This window comes from Penaeus vannamei, chromosome 39 (genome assembly GCF_042767895.1).
Source record: "Penaeus vannamei isolate JL-2024 chromosome 39, ASM4276789v1, whole genome shotgun sequence".
Lineage (NCBI taxonomy): Eukaryota > Metazoa > Arthropoda > Malacostraca > Decapoda > Penaeidae > Penaeus > Penaeus vannamei.
In genome coordinates this window covers 522,404-537,403 of record NC_091587.1, presented here as the reverse complement: position 1 = coordinate 537,403, position 15,000 = coordinate 522,404, and the positions used below count along the sequence as shown (strand labels likewise).

Sequence of the window (15,000 nt, the reverse complement as noted above, 5' to 3'; positions counted from 1 at the left end):
CGGTCTGATAATCCGCGTCTTGTAGCTCGTGTGTTATGTAACCGACTGGTTATACAATCGTGTCATGGAGGCTATACTGTCATGGAGGGACAGCATAAGCCTTAAAGATTCAGATCTCTTTTGTGAGGCTGTGAGATCCCCTCCTTAGAGGTTATTTCCGGGTTTCGCTTGTCAGTGGTGATTCTCTAGGTAATGTTTTTATGTATTTGCACGACTGTTTTCGTCTATGTTCGTGTATCTGATGGCATTGTGTGTGGGTTTATGCGCGCGCACGTGTGGATAAGCGAAACAACGATGGTAGTGTTTAGAGAAAAGGACGAAAAATGCGGAACTGTCATGAAGGTTTAAAAAATCGCCCTAAAATCCCTGCTGCAAAAGTGGTGTTCGGAAGCAGATATGATTTCAATACTAGATACTGACGGCAAGTTTGTTAAAATTGTACGAGATTTGAAAATGTAGACCTGCTTTGACGCGGAAATAAATGTATTATCTGTCTCTCTGTCTGATAGATGTACATTTATCTACTAATCTATCCGGTAGATATGCATGTCTGAACTGATAGATGTCTATTTATTTTTGTGTGTACGGAAGTCATATTGAATGTTCATTGAGTCGGGTTTCGGACGATTCTAACAAACCGAATGTAAAAGAAAAAACAAATAGAAATGATTAAACATTGTGGATGCTGATCACCGGTAAGAATTCCTGATTTCTGAAGTGCCCAAGATAAGAAATCATTGCAAAATCCATTTATTTTGTCCATGAGTGTCAATCAAAGTTTTGCAAGACATGACAAATCCTATTGAGATCGTTAAAATGATTTGGAAATATAGGCCTATCATTTAGAGTGACTGGTAGGTTAAACCAAGTCAGTAGAACACCTTAATAAATTAATTAATTATAATAGATAAATAAACAAACCAAGAGTCAGTAGAACACCTTAATAAATTAATTAATTATAATGAATAAATAAATGAATAACATAAATTAATGTTAATAAATAAATCAATCAATAATTTAATAAATAAATTAATTAATAAGTTAATAAAAATAATAAATAAATAAATAAATAGATAGATAAATAAATAAATAAATAAATAAATAAATAAAATAAATAAAATAGAATAGTCACCCCTTCCTCTAGACCCTTACACCCCCGCCCCCACCCCCCACCCCACCCCCCCACCCCGAAGCCAGAATTGAACAGAAGCTCCAAGTGGCGAGTGCTTCTCTAGACCTTGTTACTTCGACCTTGCTTTTGCTTGCACTTTCCGAGGAACAGTATGGACAACAAGGCGAGGCGAATAAATAGCAGAATCTGCGGAAGAAAATGCAAGCCGCTGCTTCTCGTGAGGCTGACTTAAAGGCGAAAATACACGCAGTCGCCATTATCTCTTCTAATCTTCTGCTGTGATTTAGTTGGCGATTTAGAAACAGAGCAGCGAGGTGCGCAAAGTTCCACGCACGTACATCTCAAATAACTTTGCAAACTTGCCGTGATTAAGCCTTCTCGGCAACCAAATCGGGAAATCTGCAACAAGACTAACATCCCTCCCCATCCCCTCCTCCCCTCTGCCTATCCCCCCTTCCCCCTCCCCCCACTCCGCCTAAAGCCTCAGAGCCGAGCCTTCCTCTACCTGATAAGATAAGCCTCATCACGCTTGCAATTTTGCTTTCTATTTTTTTGCGTTTCCATAAGAACTGGCCTGACCCCCCCCCCCGGCTAGGCACCACAATTCCTTCGTAAATGTGGACAAATATGGGGTCATACGATTGGGTCTTGCGCATCTAGAAGCGATCCCACGCATGTCGCATTATTATTCAAGATATATATGATTATGTCACGAAGACAACTGTATTGGGAATGAAAATATTCTAGAATATTAGATAATCTTTACATGGACTTCTTTTCTTTCGCCTCTAAATGAAAACACTAATGGGATAGACCCCCTCTGAACCTCAAGACCAAAACGCAAATTACTCTGAGACCAAAAACACTCGCTGTCGTCTTCGTCTCAGGGGGTTAAGCGCAAGGTCTATTTAAAGGGTCTATCACACTTTCACTTTTTTTCCGTCAATTTTTTGCGTTTCCGAATGAACTTTCCGCGTGAACATCGACTGGCTTTGTGTAAACAAACATGGCGCTACTGGAGTGAGGTCCCGGGAATCACACGAACATTCTCATATATATTTTACGTCACTTTAAAGAAATATGATGATATATATTGTATACGCGAATGTTCTAAACTCTTAGCTTATGCTTACATTCACTCATCCTATCTAATTTATTAATAGCACAAGATCAAGACGGAAATTAGTCAGACGGAAACGGTCGTAACCGTCTTGGTCTGGGAGGCGTTCCGTTCGTAGACGATCCTTGCGGAAAACCTCAGATTCAGACGGAAGCCCAGAAATTGACGGAAAAAGTGATAGTGTGACAGGGCCTTCAGTCGATTTTCATAAAGAAAGTTCATTCGCAAACGCAAAAATTGACGGAAAAAGTGCTAGTGTGACAGGGTCTTCAGTCGATTTCCATAAAGAAAGTTCATTCGCAAACGCAAAAAATGACGGAAAAAGTGCTAGTGTGACTGGGTCTTCAGTCGATTTCCATAAAGAAAGTTCATTCGCAAACGCAAAAAAATGACGGAAAAAGTGCTAGTGTGACAGGGTCTTCAGTCGATTTCCATAAAGAAAGTTCATTCGCAAACGCAAAAATTGACGGAAAAAGTGCTAGTGTGACAGGGTCTTCAGTCGATTTTCATAAGGGAACGTTCATTCGCAAACGCAAAAAAACTGACGGAAAAGTGCTAGTGTGACAGGGTCTTCAGTCGATTTCCATAAAGAAAGTTCATTCGCAAACGCAAAAAAACTGACGGAAAAGTGCTAGTGTGACAGGGTCTTCAGTCGATTTCCATAAAGAAAGTTCATTCGCAAACGCAAAAAAAACTGACGGAAAAAGTGCTATTGTGACAGGGTCTTCAGTCGATTTCCATAAAGAAAGTTCATTCGCAAACGCAAAAAAACTGACGGAAAAAGTGCTATTGTGACAGGGTCTTTAGTCGATTTCCATAAAGAAAGTTCATTCGCAAACGCAAAAAAAACTGACGGAAAAAGTGCTATTGTGACAGGGTCTTCAGTCGATTTCCATAAAGAAAGTTCATTCGCAAACGCAAAAAAAACTGACGGAAAAAGTGCTATTGTGACAGGGTCTTCAGTCGATTTTCATAAGGGAACGTTCATTCGCAAACGCAAAAATTGACGGAAAAAGTGCTAGTGTGACAGGGTCTTCAGTCGATTTCCATAAAGAAAGTTCATTCGCAAACGCAAAAAAAAAAAAAAAAAAAAAACGGAAAAAGTGCTAGTGTGACAGGGCCTTCAGTCGATTTTCATAAAGAAAGTTCATTCGCAAACGCAAAAAAAAAAAAAAAAAAAAAAAAAAGGAAAAAGTGCTAGTGTGACAGGACCTTCAGTCGATTTTCATAAAGAAAGTTCATTCGCAAACGCTAAAATTGACGGAAAAAGTGCTAGTGTGACAGGGTCTTCAGTCGATTTCCATAAAGAAAGTTCATTCGCAAAGGCTAAAATTGACGGAAAAAGTGCTAGTGTGACTGGGTCTTCAGTCGATTTTCATAAGGAAAGTTCATTCGCAAACGCTAGAATTGACGGAAAAAGTGCTAGTGTGACTGGGTCTTGGTTCCGCGTGCAAGGGATTCGCGCGGGAAGGTTCAGGTTCTTATAAGATTATGATAAGATTATATTTCATTATTTTTATTAGACTATCTTAGATAATATTATATTTCATCATATTTTCATGTATTATATAACAAGATTATTGTTTTTTTTTTAACATTTCATTATTATTTTATTTTATTTTTTTAGGAACGCCAAAACGTGGTAAAAATGCTAGCGTGATAAGGCCCATCAAAGTATATATATTTTTTCGTTTCGTATACATGTTTTTGCTGATCTGTGAACTAAAAGTTCATTTAAACATAATCTAATATTCTAGTAAATGTACTTACAATATATTTTTGTCTTCTTTGCACAATTGTATCTCTTTGTAATAACAATGTGACATGTATGAGAATGCTTGTTGCTGTCCACGACCTAACTGGCATGACACTATGTTTGGTCACATGGGCGCTGTGCCAATTGGTAAAGGTGGCACTCTGCTAGTGTCATGGAGCCAGACCGTTTGCACCCAGAGAGGTCTTGCAAAAACGCAAAAACAACAACAACAACAACAAAACTGAAAAAGAGCGCCCACGGCTGCTGGCTCGTGTATCTTCTCGCAAGACACAAACATAACAAAGAGGAGATTAAAAGAAATACAGTACAGATTGATAAAAGAAGAAGAAAAAAACAAGTAATTTGTCAACACTAAAATCCTTCACACACACACACACACACGCGCATACACACACCAACACACCCACAACCCCACGGGCCACGCAAAACACCCACCCTTCCCAATCAATCATCTCTCAAAAGGCACGAAAATAAATCCAAACAAAAAACAAAAAACAAAAAATAATAAAAAAAAAATAAAACCTAAAGCGATTATTTATCCCTAATATCAGCATGACAGGACACGCGAGGCAAGCGTCCTTGGCCTACAAGCGTTGGCCAGAAATTAATCGAGAGAGAGAGAGAGAGAGAAGAAGAAGAAGAGAGAGAGAGAGAGAGAGACAGAGAGAAAGAGAGAGAAGATATATATATATATATATATATATATATATATATAGAGAGAGAGAGAGAGAGAGAGAGAGAGAGAGAGAGAGAGAGAAGAAGAAGAAGAGAGAGAGAGAGAGAGAGAAATAAAAATAAATAAACAAATAAAGAGAGAGAGAGACAGTAATCGACCGCCCAAACAAATGAGAATCGCCCCACGTTAGCATTCAAACCTGCGCGCGGCGGGGTGGCGGACACGAAAAGTATAAACGAAAGAATAACCGTCTCGGGAGGGAGGCCGATGAATAGGTTCCCGCACGCGAAGGGGGATTAAGGCGACTGGCGGAGGATTGAGCACCTGCAGACGGAAATAAGCACGTGAATAGATAAATGAAAAGATATGTATAGATGAATAAAGAAACACGCAGAGAAATGAATGAATATGTAGATAGATGTATGAATAAAAGATGAACAGGACGTAAATGGAAAATGAATGAATTAATGAATTTTGAATAAATATATGAATAATAAGTCAAGAAGTAAACTGAAGAAATAGAATGGATAAATAAAAGGAAGAATGAACAATAATTAAAAACTAAAAGAAAAATTAACATTTGCTGTGAGTTAAAGACATTAAAGGAATGGGCGAATGGAGAGAGAGAGAGATAAAAAATCAGCATTCGAGAATTTAGAACAAAAATGAAATAAAGAAGGAAGGACCATTTGCAAAAAAAAGAGATAAATAAAAATAATAATAATAAAATAAAAGATTAAATAAAATAAAGAAATAAAAATAGATAAAAAAAGAATAAAGAATAATAAAGATAAGGGCTTATGTAATTAATCAAACAAAGAATAATCATTTTGAAATATTTAAAAGAAACTAGAAACTTGAGGAATCGGAAGATGAATAAACAATTAGGAGAATAACGAAGACGTGGAGAGACATAACCGATAAAGAAAGGAAGAAATAAATAAAGAGAAAAATGCCATAAGCCACACCGATGACTCTTGACTCCGAATATAAGAAGGAAGTCGCAGCGCAAAAAATAACACATCAACGTAGTTATTATTCACATCACGCGAAGAGCATTAGTCTTCTATACACGGAGCTGAGTAAGCCAAAAGAAAGAGAAAGAGAGAAAGAAAGAAAAAACGAGGAAAATCTGAACTGCAACGTTTTCTTTTTTCAGTTTACAGGATTCGATTCGACTTAAAACGAAATTATTATATAAGGAAAACAAAATCTATACTGAAACGTTCTCTTTATAGAATTCGATTCGTTTTGGAATAGAATTGCCATAAAAAACAAAAACAAAATCCAAACTGAAATGTTCTCTTTACAGAATTCGATTCGACGTGGAATAGAATTATCATAAAAGGAAAAAAAATCTGAATTGAAGCCGTCTCTTTATAGAATTCGATTCGACTTGAAACGACATTATCGTAAAAGAAAAAAAAAACTGAATTGAAACCTTCTCTTTATAGAATTCGATTCGACTTGGAATAGAATTACCATAAAAATACAAATCTAAACTGAAATGTTTTTACAGAATTCGATTCGACTTGAAACGAAATTATCATAAAAGAAACAACAATCTGAAATGAAACCTTCTCTTTATAGAATTCGATTCGACTTGGAATTACAAAAAAAAAAAAAAAAAAAAAAAAAAAAAAAAAAATCTAAACTCAAACTCTTTGCAGATCTCGATTCGACTTGGAATAGAATCATCATCAAGTCTGGGATTCTACAATGGCGATTAAGGACTTCGATGACATTTTCCAACATATCGGAGGATTCGGACGATACCAGATGGTAAGTAGAGGGGGAGGGAGGGGAGAGGAGGGGGGATGGGAGGGAGGAAGAGGAAGGTGAGAGGTAGAGCGGGAAGGAGGGAGGGAGGGAGAGAGGAGGGAAAGGGAGGGAGAGAGGGAGGGAGAGAGCGAGAGAGGATGCGCGTGGGTAGGTGGGAGAGGGAGGGAGAGCCTCCCTCTGTGTGTGTGTGTGTATCTATCTATCTATCTATCTATCTATATCTATCTATCTATCTATCTATCTATCTATCTATCTATCTATCTATCTATCTATATATATATATATATATATATATATATATATATATATATATATATATATATATATATATATACAAATATACATACATACACACACACACACACACACTCACACTCACACACATATACATATATGTATATATATTCATATGTATGTATGTACATAATCATCATCATCAGCCTGTATTAATCCACCGCAGGACGTAAGCCTTCCCCAGTCTTTTCCAATTGTTCCTGTCTATGTTAACTATTTCCCAGTCTGTTACTTTCTTTGTCCATCTGTCGTCCTGTCTCTTGCAGATATGCCCTGTCCATTGCCATTTCTTCTTGATGCTCCCGAGTATATCTTCCACCTTCGTCTGTTCCCTGATCCACGTCGCCCTCATCCGATCTCTTAATTCCCAGCATCGACCTTTCCGTTCTTCTCTGGGCATTTATTAGTCTCCTCTCCAGTAGTAGTAGTAGTAGTAGTAGTAGTAGTAGTAGTAGTAGTAGTAGTAGTAGTAGTAGTAGTGGTCGTAGTCCACGTTTCTGATCCATAGGGCATGGCGGAGGACGCATTGGTGGAAGACTTTTCCTTTAAAATATGATAAAAAGGAGCCTCTGGGTATGCTCCTGTGTCTGCCGAGGGAGCTCCAGCCTAGACTGATGCGTCGCTTTATTTCCTGTTCGCTGTGTGTGTTTGTCTGTATGAGTTTCCTTAGATATATAGTCTGCAATTACCTACGCACACGCACACGAACACGCACACACACACACACACACGCACACGCACACACACGTACACACACACACACACACACACACAAACGAACATTCCCTCAAGAAAAGCCCGCCTCCAGATCCTGTTCGCTGCGAGCTGTGTGTTGAACGTGTTCGTGGTGTTCGTGTACTTCGGCCAGATCTTCATGACGCTCACGCCCCCACACTGGTGCCGCCCGCTCGCGCCCCTCCTGCGCCTCAACCTCTCGGAGCTGGAGCTGAAGGCGCTGACCATCCCGCGGCACCACAACGGCAGGGACTTCCTCTCCTGCAGCAGATACGACGTCAATTTCACGCAGGTGACTGGTCTCGGGGGTTGTCTCTCGTTTTTTTTCTCTTTCTCGTTCTCTCTATCTCTGTCTGTCTCTGTCTCTCTCTCTCTTTCTCACTCTCACTCCTTTTCTCTCTCTCGTGCTCTCTCTCTCCCCCCCTTCTCTCTCTCTCTTTCTCCCCGCCTCCCCCCCTCTCTCTCTTTGTCACATTCATCCCTTAGGACAGCGAGGGATCTGATCCAAAACTGATGAATAATTTCAATTTGGAAAATTAATTGGAACTCTATTAATTCGTCCGGAAGAGGAGCACAGCTGAACAGTCTGGGCGATCACTCTGCTAACCCCGATACAGGTGTGCTTAGACCCTCACCTCATCTACTTCGCAGGTGGTGGAGAGCAACCTCAGCTGGCCCGACCCGACGTGGCCGGTCACCAGCTGCACGGACGGATGGACCTACAACTTCTCTCTGTACTACCCTACTATAACTTCAGAGGTATTTCGTAATTTCATTTCATACGTAAGGCACTTTTTTCTACATAATTGCGTATAGTTTATGCGCGTGCCTCTTGTTGATAGATCTTTGCCTACATTTTGTCTGTTGGTGTGTGGACGTAAGCTGAATGTAGCTTTAAAAGTAAGGGGAATTTGGTTTTAAGAATCAGCAAATTTTAGCTCTAAATGTGAGCAGAATTTAGATCGGAACTTGGCTTCAAAAGTGAACGAAAAATAGTAATAAACGTAAGCAGAATCTAGCCCTAGATTTAGCCCTAGAAGCGTCTCGATCCCTATTACTGACCAGAGATTCATAGAGGTCTCCGTTTCAACCACTCTTGGAGAATAATAATTCCGGCCGAGTGTACCGTGCCCCTGCCCCCTCCCCCCCCTGCCCCCGGAGGCCCTAGACGTCTCCTCCTCCGCAGCTGGACTGGGTGTGCGACGAGGACTGGCGACCGGCGCTGGCGCAGTCGCTCTTCTTCGTGGGGTCCATGGTGGGGTCGCCGAGCCTGGGCTGGGCGGCCGACGCGTGGGGCAGACTCCCCATCATCGTGTTCTCCAATCTGCTGGGCGCCGTGGCTGGCATCGCTTCCGCCTTCAGCTCCTCCTTCGTCATGTTCGCCGCCCTGAGATTCATCGTCGGATTAACGTACGAGCAGCATTACATCATCGCCTACATCCTGCGTGAGTGCTTAGCCGACACGATCTCTCGCGCCTCAAAAGGAGACTTTTTATGCGGCTTTTATCCTCATGACGTGGTCCCCGCGGCTTACCACGCCCTCTGCACGACATGTCTCATGCCCTTCTCACTCCAAATGGAAGTTTTTACGTCCTCCTTCACACCAAGCTACACTTTCATGCCGTTCTCATACGTCATACTAATCTAAAGGCCGTTCCTTAGACTCGAGCTTGCGCTTGCTTTGGTCAGAGCATTTATCCCACATCTAATTAATCTTATTTCTATATGCACAAATTGTCCGTTTTCTCCTTCTGAAGTCGTAAGATTAAGGCGAAGTCACAACTGCGTCCGAATGCTCAGGCATTTTTTAACGGTCTTCATAACTAGTACCAACTGGAAATGCCCCTTTATATATTTGAATAATATCCTTCTTTCATTAAGCAATATCCTTCTCTCACCACATGCTTTCATCTCCCTGATGAACAATGCTGATAATCCTGAAATCCCAAATCAAGAATTTACCACGATCGCACTTTCAAACGCCATATAGGCCTACCTACACGAATTCTTGCGTCTCCTGGCTATCTTCCTAGGAAACGTCCTTTTCTCTATCTGCCTCTTCAGTGCTGGAGTACGTGGGCAGCGGCTACAGGACGGTGATGGCCAACGCCCCTGTGATGACGTTCCTCACCCTGGGCCTCTGCACCATGCCCTGGATGGCCTGGGGCCTCGCCCACTGGGCCTCCTTCGCGCTCCTCATCCACGGCCTCCAGTTCGTCACCATCTTGTGCATCTGGTAGGGCTCCCTGCCTCTGTCTGTCTATGTCTCTGTCTGTCTGTCTCTGTCTCCGTCTCTCTCCCTCTCCCTCTCCCTCTCCCTCCCTCTCCCTCTCCCTCTCCCTCTCCCTCTCTCCCTCCGTCATCACCAGAATAACCGGCCCCTCCCTCCTTCAGCGTGATCCCTGAGTCCGCCCGCTGGCTGCTGGGGAAGGGGCGCGTGGACCAGGCCGTGGCCATCATCACGAGGGCAGCCAGGGTCAACCGGAAGGCCCTCTCGCCGGAAGCCCTGCAGGAGTTCAAGGTCTGAGATAAGAGATAAGGAGGGTTTTTTTAAATCGCGATCATCATAAGATAAAACATAATGATATAAAAGTAGAATATAGGAAAAAATTAATAAGTAGATTATAGAAAAAAATAAAAAGTAGAATATAGAAAAATGAATAAGATATAAAAGTAGAATATAGAAAAATGAAAACAAAATAAAAGTAGAATAAAGAAAAATGAAAAAGTTGATTATAGAACAATGAAAAAAACAAAAACAAAAATAAAATAACACATGAAAAAAAGAAAGCGATAAAATGGGTTTTGTCGTAATGAGGAGCATAATAGAACATTAGTAGATATTTATGACGATAATGATAATACTGATTATTCATGAAAATGGTTATGGTGATAGTGATTATGATAATCATGATAACAAAAGAGGTTACAATAATAATACAATTCTTGATGATACTAATGATAATAATAATGATATTGATAATGGTGCTGCTGCTGATGATGATGATGATAATGATGAAAACTAAAATTATCATAGTAATAATAACAATGGTAATAATTATAATAGTAGTAGTAGTAGTAATGATAAAAATGATGATGATAATGAAAATGGTAGTAGTAATGATGGTGATAATAATAATGATAACAATGATAATGATAATACTAATAATGATCATGATATTCATAATAATAATGATAACATTGAAGATAATTGTAGTAATGATAGTAATAATGATAATAATGATCATAATAATAATGATCATAATAATAATGATAACGATAATGATTATGACATAAATGATAATAAGTATGATAATAATAATGAGAATAAAACTGATGATAGTGACAATAGTAATAATAATGATAATAACACTGAGAATAATAACGCTAATTATAATAATAGTGATAATAATAATAATGAAAATAGTGATAATGATACCAATAATAGAAATAATAACAACAACAACATTTTAATAACATTTTGAGAGAACAAAGAACATCATCAAAGTCCTAACCATCCCCATCCCTCAAGGACTACGCGGAGTCCATGGCACGCGAGGCCGACCAGCCGAGGGTCACCACACTGAGCCTCCTGAAGACTCCTGTGCTGCGGCGTCGGTTCATCCTCGTGTGCCTGATGTGGTGAGTCGTCAGGGTGATAGTGGTGATGATTGTAAGAAGGTGATTGTGAGTCTGCGCGGTGAGTGGTGTGTGTGTGGTTTGGGTAGGGGCGTGTGGATTTTTTTTGTGTGTGTGTGTGTGTGTGTGTGTGTTGTGTGTGTTGTGCATGTGGTGTAAGTGGGTCGGTGTTTGTTTCTTTATTAGTTTGATGAGAGAGAAAAAAATATATATGAATGTGATAAATTAATGTCTTCTATTCGTTAGATAAGAGAGAGAGAGAAAAAAAATATATATATGAATGTGATAAATGAATGTCTTCTATTCAGGTCTTTCTTATAGTTGCTAATTGACTCCACAGACACCATGTTAGTAAACTATCCCTTGATTTCTCTATGTTGCTCAGTTATCTCTATTCTTCTTCCCTTTTTGGTATTCCAGCAAAACTAACCCCGAAGGTTCATATTCCATTCGTGTTACATCTTGCCAACACGTCATGTAATTAATCTATGAATAAATGGGTGTTCACGAGGTCTGAATTACTTAGACCGGTATTCGATCTGTGCCGATGCCTGTGAGTGGTGGGTATGTCTTGTATCTTAATGACAGGCACAATTGCGGAGAGCGGGGAGTGGTTCAGCACCGTCAAGGCAGAGGGGGACAAAATGGGCTTTCCTGAAGTACCTTTGTCTAAGCCTCCAGCCAGTTTATTCCCGCGTGGACAACTTCTCGTAGCATGGAGTGACCATATCGTTCCTTTTTTTTCTTTAAGCTCTTTCTCACACCGAACATTCTCTCTCTCTCTCTCTCTCTCTTCCTCGCTCGCTCCGTCTCTCTTTCTTTCTCTCTGACCCTCTCTCTCTCTCTTTCTTTCTCTCTGACCCTTTCTCTCTCTCTGACCCTTTCTCTCTCTCTCTCTCTCTCTCTCTCTCTCTCTCTCTCTCTCTCTCTCTCTCTCTCTCTCTCTCTCTCTCTCTCTCTCCAGTCCCATATTACCATGATATTACCATTAGTTTTTAGGAGCGTTGATGCCTTTTACAGGAGTCGTTATATTCCGTTTTATTCACGAAAACTTCAAATCTGGAAGGGCCTGAATATACGAGAATGTATTATAATACGCCACTGAATTTTACTCGTAGATATGAACTGAATCAGTATTATTCGTGTGCATCTCAATAGATTTACAAAAGGGGTGAAACATGTGAACTGCTTTTTTCATGGCATACGATATGAAAATGTACTGTAGAACATATGCTGAGTAAAAAAAAAGCAAAAGAAACATATAAATCAACAAAATTCAATACCTGCGACCGCTGACAAACCCGTGACACGCCCCCCGCCCCCACCCACCCCACCCCACCCCACCGCGGCGTCACACGAACGGTCTCAAGCACCTCCTCCTCGCCCCTCCGCCTCCCCCAGGATGGTGATGACCGTGGCCTACGACGGCCACACGCGCAACAGCGAGAACATCGGCTACGACGCCTTCCTCAGCTTCACCATCGCCGGCGCCGTCGAGTTTCCCGCCGACGTCCTCACGATGGTGACGACGGAGTGGCTGGGGCGCCGACACACCACCGTCGGGTCGCTCGTCCTCAGCGGCCTCGTCGCCCTCAGCGTCGCCCTCGTCCCTGAAGGTGGGATCTCGCGCTCTCGCTGTCTCTCTGTCTGTCTGTCTGTTTGTCTGTCTGTCTCTGTCTGTTTTTCTGTCTCTGTCTCTGTCTGTCTGTCTCTCTCTCTGTCTGTCTGTCTCTCTCTCTGTCTGTGTCTGTCTCTCTCTCTGTCTGTCTGTCTCTGTCTGTCTGTGTCTGTTTGTCGCTCTCTGTGTCTCTGTCTGTCTCACTCTCTGTCTGTGTCTGTCTCTCTCTCTGTCTGTGTCTGTCTCTCTCTCTGTCTCTGTCTGCCTCTCTCTGTGTCTCTGTCTCTGTCTGCCTCTCTCTGTGTCTCTGTCTCTGTCTGCCTCTCTCTGTGTCTCTGTCTCTGTCTGCCTCTCTCTGTGTCTCTGTCTCTGTCTGCCTCTCTCTGTGTCTCTGTCTCTGTCTGTCTGTCTGGCTCTCTCTCTCTCTCTCTCTCTCTCTCTCTCTCTCTCTCTCTCTCTCTCTCTATCTCTCTCTGTCTGTCTGTCTGTCTGTCTCTGTCTCTCTTTTTTCGTGTATTTAAGTTTATGTTCATATATATATATATATATGAAAATAAAAAAATGTTTATGATCCGTTTATATATATTGAAATGTTTTTCTTTTCTCTTCTTTTCTTTTCTTCTTCTTTATAGACAACACCGTAGTCATTATGGGACTGGCTTTCACTGGCCGGTTCCTCATCACGATGACCATGAACGTGGGGCATCAGTACCCGGTGGAGATCCTGCCCACGGTGGCTCGCGGGCAGGGGATGGGCACCATGCAGACCCTGGGGTTCCTCTCCGCCTTTGCCTCTCCCTACATCGTCTATCTGGTATAAGGCGTCCCTTGGCCAAAGGTTTTCGAGGGCACTGCTGGGCTCTGCTTGGTCAGGCTATTGAGCTCGCGGCTGTTCAGGGTTCGATTTAGTTCTCTAGGTGGGATTAGGGTCAGTGGTTAGAGAGAGAGAGAGAGGAGAGTGAGAGAGAAAGAGAGAGGGAGGGAGGGAGGGAGGGAGGAAGAGAGAGAGAGAGAGAGAGAGAGAGAGAGAGAGTGAGAGAGAGAGAGAGAGAGAGAGAGAGAGAGAAAGAGAGAGAGAGAGAGAGGAGAGAGAGAGAGAGAGGGAGAAAGAGAGAGGGAGAGAGAAATGAGAGAGAGAGAGAGAGAGAGCCATTTCGTACTCAGCCTATTTTGTAGGATTACTGTTGATTTGCAAGCTTTTGGCAAAGGAGGTTTTAGAATTTCTAAATCATTTTATGAAACGGTTGAAGTGCATGAGAAGATGTCGCCGATAAGAAGTCACTGCAATTAATTATTCATTTTGGTATTAATCAACGATTATGATGAACTATCTTCAAAATATATAGCATAGCATGGAATTACAAATGTAAACTTTATGAGAGAATACATGAAAATATTTGTTTAAAATACATAGGAAATATTGATTTTAATTCTAAAAATGTGAATAAAAGAAATCACTTTTCTTAACCAATGGAAATGTTTTAGTGAATAAAGGGAAAATTTAGAGAAAGACATCTGAAATTTAAAAGAAAATGGATTAATCATAAATGAGAGGAGAGAGAGAGAGAGAGAGAGAGAGAGAGAGAGAGAGAGAGAGAGAGAGAGAGAGAGAGAGAGAGAGAGAGAGAGAGAGAGAGAGAGAGAGAGAGAAAGTGAGAGAGAGAATGAGAAAGTGAGTAAGTAAGAGAGAGAGAATGAGAAAATATTAAGAAGAAAATATCCGTTTACACACTTTCTCACCCGTCACCCTCTGCGCCTCCCCCAGTCGAAGTACGGCTCCTTCTTGCCCTACGTGATTCTCGGCGCCATCACGGTCCTGGGCGGCGTCGCTTGCCTCTTCCTGCCGGAGACGCTGCACGAGAAGCTGCCGGACACGCTCGAGGACGGCGAGAACTTCTTCAGCGGCCAGACTCTGTGCTACAACCCGTGCGCCGCCAGGTACGAGGGGAGGGGGAGGGGGGAAGGGGGAAGGGGGCGTGTGTGTGTGTGTGTGTGTGTGTGTGTGTGTGTGTGTGTGTGTGTGTGGGTGTGGGTGTAGGTGTGGGTGTTTGTGTGTGTGTGTGTGTGTGTGTGTGTGAGAGAGAGAGAGAGAGAGAGAGGAATGGCTATAATTCCTGTTATGGTTGTGAGACAGGATTTGCAACTCACAGCATGCTTGCTAAAATTTATAGTTTTGTAAAAAAAAAATAATACCAACGGTCTGAGAGGACAATAATAATTTTGGTGA

General features: G+C 41.6%; 1 protein-coding gene across 1 annotated transcript in view; it reads left to right on the top strand.

Annotated features, from left to right (window-relative positions):
- Positions 1–15,000, top strand: part of LOC113806455 (organic cation transporter protein-like) — a 17,241-nt gene that overhangs the window by 1,796 nt on the left and 445 nt on the right. Inside the window, exons 2-11 of the mRNA XM_027357588.2 lie at positions 6,376–6,487; positions 7,590–7,808; positions 8,168–8,275; positions 8,703–8,961; positions 9,581–9,752; positions 9,911–10,037; positions 11,049–11,158; positions 12,557–12,771; positions 13,406–13,587; positions 14,539–14,711. Of these exons, the coding sequence (XP_027213389.2) occupies positions 6,425–6,487; positions 7,590–7,808; positions 8,168–8,275; positions 8,703–8,961; positions 9,581–9,752; positions 9,911–10,037; positions 11,049–11,158; positions 12,557–12,771; positions 13,406–13,587; positions 14,539–14,711 (1,628 nt within the window). The 5' untranslated portion in view covers positions 6,376–6,424. The remainder of the gene's footprint in view (positions 1–6,375; positions 6,488–7,589; positions 7,809–8,167; positions 8,276–8,702; positions 8,962–9,580; positions 9,753–9,910; positions 10,038–11,048; positions 11,159–12,556; positions 12,772–13,405; positions 13,588–14,538; positions 14,712–15,000) is intronic.